General features: G+C 35.2%; 1 protein-coding gene across 1 annotated transcript in view; it reads left to right on the plus strand.

The window, feature by feature from the left end:
• Positions 1-11,684, plus strand: part of LOC107672647 (semaphorin-5B-like) — a 64,814-nt gene that overhangs the window by 24,650 nt on the left and 28,480 nt on the right. The window contains exons 3-5 of the mRNA XM_016465934.1: positions 7,678-7,905; positions 10,315-10,414; positions 10,541-10,586. Of these exons, the coding sequence (XP_016321420.1) occupies positions 7,722-7,905; positions 10,315-10,414; positions 10,541-10,586 (330 nt within the window). The 5' untranslated portion in view covers positions 7,678-7,721. The remainder of the gene's footprint in view (positions 1-7,677; positions 7,906-10,314; positions 10,415-10,540; positions 10,587-11,684) is intronic.

Genomic DNA, 11,684 nt, shown 5'->3' on the forward strand with positions numbered 1-11,684 from the left:
ATTTTAAAGGCTATTGTTCACTTACATCTATTTTTATTACCACAAAAAAAATTAATTATAATTATAGGGCCCTATGAAATCCGTTTTATTTCCAAATTCTGTTTTTTTTCCATTTTCATTTTTCTATACTCTGTTTTAATGGTTAAATTAAATTTTATTAATCAAAAAGCCTGTCTAATTAATTAAGTTTTACAGTTTTATCTTTACCAAATTCTGTTTTCCATTATTTTCTGGATTCCATTTTAATGGTTCCATTAAATTTTAATAATGAAAAGCATCTCCAATTGATTGATTTTATTTAAAGAAAATACGTTTTTTTTTCATTTTTTTTTCAGAAATACTGCACATTTACATTTTTCTCCTAAATAAATTCTGGTAAATAACATTTCTGGTAAATAATCCTTAAAAAAATGTTTTTTGATTATAATTATATTATTAGTAGACTAGAACACATGGATATGTTGTCATTCTTACACTATAATACTGAACTTTGATTTCAGTCATTTGGACTATGAGATGGATGCACTTTACTTTTAAAAGGATTTCATAGAAATTTGGATTTCATTTGGTTTGAATTTTTTTTTGTAGGAAATTAATCGTTAAGATTAACCGATTAATCGATAAATTACTTGATAGATTAATCGAAATAAAAATAGTCGTTAGTGGCAGCCCTATTTTGTAGTGTATATTTTATTATTTTTACAGCATTTATTAACCTTGGTTAATGCTAATTTATAAATTGTTCTTTATTGTTTATAATATAATTTATAAATTCACCACTTCATGTTGGTTCATTGACTTTTATTTTTATTATTTTTAATGAAAGGGTATGAAAAAAAACATTATTTGAAATTGCATACGGTGATTTAATATTCACGATAAGACTCTAAATGTGCGTTAAAAAAGTCTCTTGAACAAAATCCATAAAAATGGGGCCAAATGTACTGTTAATATTAAGGAATTTTCTGAATTACGCATTGCATCATGCTGTGTTTTAGAGTTGAAGGAGATGCCTGTAAATTCACCAGTTAAGGATTTCATTTTAATTTGGATTTCATTTTGACTTAAATTTAAAGTGACCAAAAGTAGAGGCAGAAGTCATTATATTTATTGAAGCATTATGAAGAGAAACATTTTTTCTTTGAAATATTGTGTACCAGTGAATCACTCACAGTTCAGTAATGTGTATTAAATAAGTCCGTTTGATTTCATATGGACTTTAACTAGTTTAATAACTAAACTTTCTTGCTCTACTAGTTGGGTAATGTGACCAGCTCGGTTATTTTGTAACATCTTGACTAAACTGATGGCTCCAGCTGTCTGGACTTTCCTGAGTTCATCTTGAAACCCTTCTTGCAATCCCAGCTGCTCTTATCACTTGTCTTGTCTTTCATTATGACTTCCGTCCTTCTCACTTAAAAGATGAATAGAGTCCATAAAGCCCCTGTATCAGTGTGCTGATGCTGCAGTGGTTGTAAAGCGCTGTGACAGTGAGACAGTGTTTATCTGAGTCCATCTAGAGTGGATTAGCATTAATCCTTGTGTTTATTCCAGACAGTCATGGATTCGTTGTCTTTCAGTAATGTGCTTGAGGAAAGCTGTGATGAAGTGATCTGACTTTTGGCAGAATTTTCCTTCAACGCCCTTCATATTTGCTCTCTCACTTATTGACCTCGTTACATGTGAAACTTAATATCCAAGGAATTCAGTTGTTTATACATTACATAATCTAAGAGTGTTGAAGGAATGTTCCGGTTTGAATACAACTACAACAACTTCTATCGACAGCATCTGTGGCCTGCTTTTAATTAGCACATCAGTTTTGACTCGTCCCTTAGTTTGTAGAAACGAATGTTGTGTTTACATTACATCACGTTCAGCAGAAGTCTGTGAGGCAAGGCAGGGTTTCAAAACATGTATTTTTCGTGTCGTGTTGGTTTGCTAGAAAGTTCTACATCTAGGTTTGTAAAATCTACATCATACTTGTAACAGTGAGAGTACTTTTCTAGGCAGATGAACATCTAGTTATTATACATTACAGAGTTTGGTTTATTACTTTGTGGACAGTACTGTGCAAAAGTTAGGGATTTATTTTTGAAAGAAAGTAATACTTTTTAGCAAAGACGCATTAAATTGATCAAAAGTGACAGTAAAGACTTTTATAATGTTAACTGAAGATTTGTGTTTCTAATAAATGCTGTTCTTTTGAACTTCTATTCATTAAGAAATCTTGAAAAAAAAATTATGTTGTAGTTTCCAGCAAAATAGTAAGCAGGACAACTGTTTTCAACATTTCAACATCTTGAGCAGCAAATCAGCATATTAGAATGATTTCTGAAGATCATGTGACACTGAAGACTGGAGTAATGATGCTGAAAATTCAGCTTTGATCTCAGAAATAAATGACATTTTACAATATATTCAAAGAGAAAACAGATATTTTAAATTGTAATAATATTTCCTCAGTATTACTGTTTTTACTGTATTTTTGATCAAAGAATTGCAGCCTTGGTGAGCATATCTTTGTGTAAAATGACCAAGTTTATTGATTGTAAATGGTGATGACAGGAGATTAAAGTTTGCAAATGTGTGAAAAGTTGTTCTTGGTTCTTGTAGCTATACTTTTGAAACAATGAGTTTAAAATGTATTTGTAAATGCATTATTCAGGAAATCAAGATTATTTTCGGTGGTAATGAACAACATGCTGTCATTAGAGTTTAAGTTGCATTGACCGCAACATTTTTTATTATTTTTTTTTTAAACACAAATTCTATTTATGTCACAAACACAAAAACCAATTTAAGCTCACGACATGAAATTTGAACCCTGTCTTGTGACTCTGCTTTAGAGGGAGCCATGTGCGTCCAGGGCAGGAATTGGCAGTGCAGTTTGTAATTCTACATAAAGGCCTTTAAATCTCTCCGTCTGGATTAGACGAGACGAAAGAGACTGCAGAGAGCTGCAGGACGCCAAACACCTCCTGCCCTCAGAGTCACAACCTTTACACAGACACAGCGTACGCAGGGCTTCACTTTATGCTATACTGAGCTTTGGTGTGAGAGAGAAAGTGGTTCAATCATTTTGGTCTCCCATCAGATAATAAAGAGATACTTTGGTACAGAATCTACATGTAGGAGAACAGAAGTGAGAGGAGAGCAGAAATTAAGGTGGAAAGCATCGATAAGAAAGGGAGATAATGAGTTTTATTATATGAGAGAGAATCTGAGTCGGATACTGTCTTTTTCAGTAAATGAAAAGAAAGAGATTTGAAATTGTTCTATGCATTTTTTGGAAAGCAGAGTATAATGTGATAGACAGCTATATTATGTAAAGTTTGTTTTAGAATGTATTTCACTAAACTTTTTACTTGTATGTAAAAACTTCATTTCATAATTCCAAATTCTTTTAGAATCATGTATCATTATGTGAACTAGAAGTTTAGTACATTACCGTTCAGAGCTTTATGGTCAGTATGATTTTTAATGTTTTACTCACCAAGGATGCAATTTCTAAATGAAAAAAATACAGTAAAACAGTAATATTTTTTTAATATTATTACAATTTAAAATAACTGTTTTCTATGGTAATATATTGTAAAATATAATTTATTTCTGTGATCAAAGCTGAATTTTCAGCATCATTACTCCAGTCTTCAGTGTCACATGATCCTTCAGAAATCATTCTAATATGCTGATTTGCTGCTAAAGAAACATTTTTTATTATTAATGTTGAAAACAGTTGTGCTGCTTCATATTTTTGTGGAAATCATGATAAAATATTTTTTTTGATGAATAGAAAGTTCATAAGACCAGAATTTATTAGAAATAAATGGCCCCAAACCTTTGAACGGTACTGTAAGTATTGATCTATATGGACAGACAGAAAGTATTTTGACAAAACCTGAGTAGAAGTGAAACCACATTTAGGATTTTTTTTTTTTAATTACAGCAAAAGGGGAGACTGTTTAATTCTGATAATCTCATAATCAAGCATTATGTTATGACTGGGAGATATTTACTTTGAAAAGTCTCTATTATATAATAACATTAGTTGATAATCTCATGCTCTCGTAAATGACTGATTGTTTTGGTGGATTTTGTACTACTTTGCAAGGGCAAGAAACAAGTTGCCTCTAAACCAGGCATGACCTCGAGCAATGTCGCAATATTGTGTAGAAACAATGCATAAGCATTTGAGAGGAGTCTGAAAAATTCCCTTGTGTATTACCCATAAACATGCTTGGAAGTCTTGAGTAACTTCAACACACATTGTTTGAATTGTTCACTCATAGTCTAATCTAGTTAGAAGAGCTGTCAGCTCATTATTGACCTCGAGGATATCTGTGTGTTATTGAGCGTATTTGTGTCTGTCAGCCATCTTTGACCTTATTTATTCATCCCGTTCTTTCATATCTCCTCTATTAACCCAAATGGAATCGTCCCAGACGGGCCGTCAGTGGCCCACCTAGTCTGCTCATTGTCTGACCCTGGCCTCTCCTCCGGTGCATTTGTCACTGCCATCATTGACTTTCATGGTTCTCCATCTTTCTCTCCGTCATCCCTCTATCTCTATGGCCTCTGATGAGTCTGAGAAGGTGGGCATGAATACACTGAATGTGGGAGTGCTGAGGGTATTAAGGGGGATTTGGGGGATTGAGGGTCTTTTGCTATTGAGGTGCATTAGACATGGTTGGCGATGAAGTGTCTGCCGCACAGCGTCATGCTCCCGGAGCCAAGAATAAGAGCAACAGTACGCCTGTGGAACCTGCTGCCAGAGAATTCCACAGAAAACTCGACACATTTCCATAGAATTCAAATGCATGCCATTAATAAAATTCTACACAGCCCCTCCCCTTGCTGTGACTTTGAGATTTTTTGTGTAAATGTTGTTTAAATGTGCAAGTGTGCAATTTTTTGATGCCATTAATAGTATCACCAAATGGAACTGTAAAAATAAGTACTGTTTTCAAAAGTTTCGTAAACACTCCCCCTATCTGCTATTGGTGGGACCCAATGATAGCCCCGCCCCCAAACCATGCCATTGGTCGAGCCAGTGTTGCTGTTTAGGATGGGAAGTTTATATTGTTTTGGAGTTAAATCAACTTATGAATGGCTTACTTTTAGTTGTTTTCTGCATATTAAACTGGTATATGAAAAAGTGTTTTAACCCTGAAAAAATGACACGCATCAGCTTATTAAATACCATGTAAAATGTAAATATTTTTTTTTTATAAATTTTATATTAGTTTCTGCTTAAATGAAACTTTCAGCTGAAAGTTTTCCCAGAATATTTTATTTTGAATATTTAGGTATTATTATGTTGTTTGGACGGTATAATTCCCGCCCCCCCCTTCTAATAATATAATTTTGATAGCTTTGAATAAAAGCTGTTTGCGTTTTTTTAAATAAAAAAAATTATAGTGATTATTTGCAGTATTTGTTTTAATTTTAGTTTAAGGTTTGGTCATTCTGTTATGTGCTATTATCATTTTTATTATTTTATTTTTTAAATTTGTGCTCACTTTATTTGTATTTCAGTTTTAGTAATTGTAGTGCTTAAACTTATTTCAGGTAGTTTCCAAGGCAGCTTCTTTTAATATTTACAGTTTATTTTAATTTTAGTTTAATTTCAATTACTTTTGAAAAAATTATTTGCACACACAAAAGGATGACTTGTTGAAAAATTAAAGGGGTCATATGATGCTTTTTTAAAGATCATAATTTGGTGTATTTGGTGTAACAGAATATGTTGACATGCTTTAATGTTTAATGCTTAATTAAACATTAATTTAATGCTTAAATGCGGTTAAGACAGCTGACTCCACTTTGATGTGACGCTGTCTCTCCAAATTGTAACATTCAATATGGCGACTATAGGAATGCCAGAAGGCCAGTAGTTATTTTGATATGGGCATCCGCTGTTATTTATAATCTTGACACAGTTTTGGAGATGTCAGGCTTTTCTTTTTAGCTCTTTGGGGGTATTTCTAAGATTACTTGAATTTTGTTTTTAAAGTATATAAGTATTTCCATTTGATACTATCATATGGTATCAAGTGGATCAGTACAAAAATGTGAAAAAGGTGGACCTAGTTACAGATTCAGGACATCAGACCACCTCTCTACAGAGTGGCCAGTGTTTGGTGTGTGTGTGTGTGTGTTTGCGTAAAACCAATACAGATGCTGCAGTGGTTTCTCTATGACGCGTCAAGAAGTGTAAGTTTAAGTGTGACTGAGCATGTGTTAGTGTGTGTGTGTGTGTGTGTGTGTGTGTGTGTGTGTGTGTGTGTGTGTGTGTGTTTGTTTTCTCGAGAACTAACAGGGAGGTTTGTGTTAAAGTGAAGCTTTGTGTATGTATATATCTCAGATGCGTGTTTACATGTTGGGTTTACCTGAGCCTCATGCGCTGTCAAACACCTAATGGAAAAATGAACTGAGTGAACCGTTTTAAGCTTTAGGGAGGTCATCACAGAGAGCCGTCGATTCCCATGACAGGCTGAAAATATATCAAAATCTTTTCTTCAACTTATAATTAAACTTTTAATGATCTGCTGGCTCATCATCCACAGGCTGACAATTACAGCAAAATCAATGTTATGTTTTAGAATAACATTATGTTGAACCGCTGCGGGTCTTGGAAGAGGTCCAGTCGTTTACTCTGATGAGAGATGGAGGATAATTCGATTAGAAAGAGCAAGATTTACACCGTCTAACCCATCAGGAAAAGATGAAGCCGTCTCTCTGCGCTCTGTCTGCTCACTTGTCTGTTTATCTGTCCGTCTAGCTCACTTGTCTGGATGTCCATCTGCTTTCTTCTGTTCTTCCAGTTTTTGGTTTATTTTGTTGAATTTACAATTCTGAAAGTTCTGAAAAATTTTGAGGATTTATATTGGATTTATATTGGTCGTTCTTTTCCATGCAGTTACAGTGAGGGACTGAAGCTTTCAGAAAGTCCATATTCCAAGTCTTTTTTTATTTTAATAACAAGGTGTATTTAATAAGAGTGCATTAATGGCCGCTCACTTTTTCAGTGATTGGTTTCGGAATTTTCTTTTTCATTCATTTTTCCCGTAGGGATTTTTAAAAAGTCTTTGTAAAAGTGTTATAATCCATGAAGTAAACCAACCAGCTATGAGGTAAATCACAATATTGCAAACTTTTATTTGAAGTGAAAAAGTATTTGAAAATCAAGCAAAAAGACAAGACTTGATGGCTTTAAGGGAAAGAACTACAATCCCTTGAAGCATTGTGAATGACATAATCAAAGTAAAAATTAAATGTAAAACTATTCAATTAAAGTTGTTGATTATATCTATAAAGCAATGTATTTTACATTTATTGTAAATTAGAAATATTTAAGTATTTTGATAGTGTAGGGAGACCGACTCGATTATGCCGTTTGCGACGTTCCCTGCAAGCTCTTTTTGTTAGCTGCAACACTCTGATTGGTGAATTGTTTTTGTGCAGCATCATGGGTAATGTAGTCTATCACCACAAATTCTGCTGTTAAACATGATTATTCAAAAAATAAGTTGATGGCTTCAACAAAAGGATATACTGTTGATTAACCTCGTAGCTCACAACTGGTAAAAGTTATTGCTAAAATCAGTTTTCACTTTGGGAGCACGACTGTTGCACTCTGTAACGTGATTCGTTTTTCATCTCTCCTCTTCTCAGGACTCTCACCGTTTGCAAGTACAGGAGTGGTTGTTGCAGTAACCATGACAGCATTGCCGTTCCGGGTCGGACCGCTGCTCTTCTCTGGACTTGTCATCTTCCGCCTCCTCTCTCTGCCTCTCGTCACGTCACAGACGCCATCACTCCCAGCGACCTCTGACCCAGAGTCTGCGCCCTCTCTGCCTGGAGAGTGCCTGAGAAAAATCCACCCCGTTACCTCCTACACAGGTGGGTGTAAAATAGCTCACTCTCTCCTGCCCTTTCCATCATCGCATTTGGAGCCAAAGGTTAAAACGATAAGCCTTTGAATCATTTTTTCCCCCCTGAACATCTCGGTAATATTGGTTGAGCTAGTAAAAACTGCAACATAGCCGAACGTCTCCATTGCAGCTAGATCAGAAGAGACCATCTAACTGAAACCAGAGACAGTATAGGGAGGATAAAAACAGTCAAATGAATGGGAGAAATCACATTGCTCACTATGATGGTTGTAAATTTCAGTTACAAGAGCCTTTTTGAAAAAGACATCACTTTTGTATTTTATTAGCTAGTCCATATTTATTACATATTTATTCATATATATATATAAAACAGTAAAGACATTTATAATGTTACAAAGAATTTCCATTTTAAATAAATGCTGTACTGTTGAACTTTCTATTCATCAAAGAATCCTGAAAAAAAGCACAACTGTTTCAACATTGATGATTAAAATAAATGTTTCTTGAATATTAAAGCAGCATGATTTCTGAATGATTTCTGAAGGATCATGCGACGTGAAAATTCAGCTTTGCATCACAGGAATAAATTACATTTTACAATATATTCAAATAGAAAATAGCAATTCAAAATTGTAAAATCTTTGACTAGTGTAGCTTGATTTAAGCTAAAGAAGTTAATGATGAAGTAAATTAATTTGTTAAAAACCTGTTCACTTTGACTCCTGGAAACTGCCTTAAGCTAGTCATTCAGATTAGAGCTGTCTGATTTGAGAACTTTTGCCGTTTTTGTGTGCAGTATGCATCGGATGGTCCATTAATGGCCTGTTACCGGTCCAGGGTATGTTTTCATCTGAGACTAGTTAACTGCCAGCAGCCTTTCATTGGTACCTGTCTGTGTTTAACAGTTTTAATCATATGCTGGCCAGATGTTAAAGGTTAACACAGCTGTGTGTACGATCACGCCCTGCAGTTTCTAATATCACACATTAATCGCCACAGTCTGCTCTGATAGTATGCAGGGCTACACTGTAAGTGTTTATATTGACCTCTATTATATAACTGTTAGTGAATTGCTGTAGTAGCAGAAGCTGCTGTACACTAAAGACATTAAGAGAGTGATTTTGGCCATCGAGAGAGATTCAGGAGCATTTCTTTTTTAAATGTGAGACAGTGAGGGTGTAGTCGTCTGTTGTTGGGTGATAACAACCCTGATTTACAGCAAATCTTGCTTCAGCACTGTTTGGAGAACTAAATGGACTGCATACCCAATGTTTCTTCTCTTCAGCCGAGCTGCTCCTGAAATGCCTGATAATTTCATCATTAGTCACTGTTTTCTTTTTGCCGCTAAAACGTTTTCAGACACACATTTTAAAGGTGCTATAAGCAATTTCATTTGTTCTGCTGATTTCTGCTAGACTTAAGCCTGGTTCACACAGTATGATTTTGGCCACGATTTTGCCATCTTAGGCAAATTTTTGGAAATCATGAAAGATTAAAAGGGCAAAATCAGTTTCTGAGATGATTGCACAACTGACACAAATGGTGACTGAAATCTTAAAGGGATAGTTCACCAAAAGAAAAAGAAAATTCTGTCATCATTTACTCACCTTCATGTCGTTCCAACGTTAGTCCGAATTGTTTTGGTTCCTATTGACTTCTATTGAATGGCAAAAAAAATACAATGGAAGCCAATGGGAACTGACACTATTTGGTTTACCAACATAATAGATGATATTTTGAAGAAAGTTGGTACCCAAACAGTTTCAGTTCCCTTTGACTTCCATTGTATGGAATTGGCTGTTGTAGTCCTCATTTCTCCTAAATGAATAAATGTAATGTGGACAGATAAAAAAAACAACACAAGTGATTTCTGAAGGATCATGTGACACTGAAGACTGGAGAAATGATGCTGAAAATTCAGCTTTGATCACAGGAATAAATTACATTTTAAAATATATTAAACTAGAAAACTGTGATTTTAAATTCTAAAAGTATTTCACAATTTTACTGTTTTTATTGTGTTTTTAGTCAAATCAATGCAGCCTTGGCGAGCGTAAGATACCTACCAACCACAAAGTGTTTGTGTGTAAATTGCACCAGTGCATAATGCATCTTATGATGAACAAGACTATTAATGCATGAATCAAACTCACTTAGACAGTTCCTGACACGGTTTATTAAACATCTACACTGTATGTGTGCAGAGACAAATCACAGAACAGTGCAATCGCTGAGCAACATGAAGAGTATCTCACAAGAAGAATGCATCACATTGGTCTTCATTTGAGCTAACTTGTGGGATTTTTCTCAATTAGTGGTATTACAAACAGTGGAAACTAGCAGCTAAACAGCAGATCAAACATCTCGGCTCACAGCTAACTGTCTAAATGTCACCTGTGGCTCTTTTCTGCTGTAGCTTTGAGCCCGTGGCTGTCCTCTTTCTCTCTGCCTGGAGTGAATGACTACTCACCGCTCGCACTCGACCTCACCAGGAACCAGCTGATAGTGGGAGCCAGGTAACACACACACACACACACACACACACACACACACACCACACACACACACACACACACACACACACACACAGAAGTACAAGCCCAGCTGAGCCTGCCAAACCTAAAGCATCTCTCTCTGTGTAGGAATCATCTCTTCCGGTTGAGTTTGAGCAACGTCTCTCTCCTGCAGGTAGGATGTCATTTTCTTTCTCTCTTTCTTTCTTTATTCTCCTTCCCATCTGTCCATCCAATCATCTTGACGTCTCTAGAAATGCAGTACCAGCACTGTCCATTTAATTCATCCCAATTCACACTCAGACTCAGTCTTTATTATGATTGCCCACATGTTCTAAAGTGCTGATGTACAGAAGCAGAAATATCCAACAAATGAAACACACACGCGCACACACACACACACACACACACACACACACATATTCAGTAGCATCTGATATTGTTGACAGATGTTTGAAAAGCATTGACTTCCAAGACAGCTGCATCATGTTCAGCATCCTGAGTTGAGCTCCTCTCCTCTGAATCTCTTGAAAGGAGGAACCCAAAACAATGTTTGCAAGCCGATCGCCAATCACAGACGGCAGTATCTGCCGATACCGATCACCGATACCGATCTTTTTAAAGCTTTCTTTTTATCATTTATAACTATTTATACTGATACTCCAATCAGGATTTTTAGACATTTATTCAGGGCCTGAATTTCATTTTTGAAAATGGAGGGAATTCCCCTCTTAAGTGTCTCTTGTGAGAGGAGAAGCAGCTTTCACACAGGAGTCCGCTACTGATCCGTGGCTATTTACCACAAACACAACATTTATCCATTATTTTGATTTCAAATCCAAATATTGTCACTGAAAATGCTTTTTCAGCATTGCAATTCTTTTTTTTACACAGTACAGTAATACAATCTTTCACAGACATGTTTAAACACAATAAATATAAGCAACGCATTTTTCAATGCTTTTTACTTTTGCATTTACTTCTAGATTTATATATTAAGTGGCAAAACTACTTTTCTTACGTTATCACAATCTTACCATTGACAGAAATAGTCAGCCCTACTGCCTTTTCTTTTGCATTTAAATCTTTATTACAAGCAATCCTGCGGTTCATAAAGAACTTTGTTTTCCTACCTCCACGAGTGCCATCTATTATTGCCTTCTTTATCTAAAAGTGCTCTTTCCATTTAAACCTAGCCAAAACGCCATACGTGTTGACTCTGAAACACAGTAGACTTTAATAATATGCATTTATGGTGTAATTACTACATTTT

This window comes from Sinocyclocheilus anshuiensis, unplaced genomic scaffold, assembly GCF_001515605.1.
Source record: "Sinocyclocheilus anshuiensis isolate Anshui unplaced genomic scaffold, SAMN03320099.WGS_v1.1 scaffold1346, whole genome shotgun sequence".
In the NCBI taxonomy this organism is placed as follows: domain Eukaryota; kingdom Metazoa; phylum Chordata; class Actinopteri; order Cypriniformes; family Cyprinidae; genus Sinocyclocheilus; species Sinocyclocheilus anshuiensis.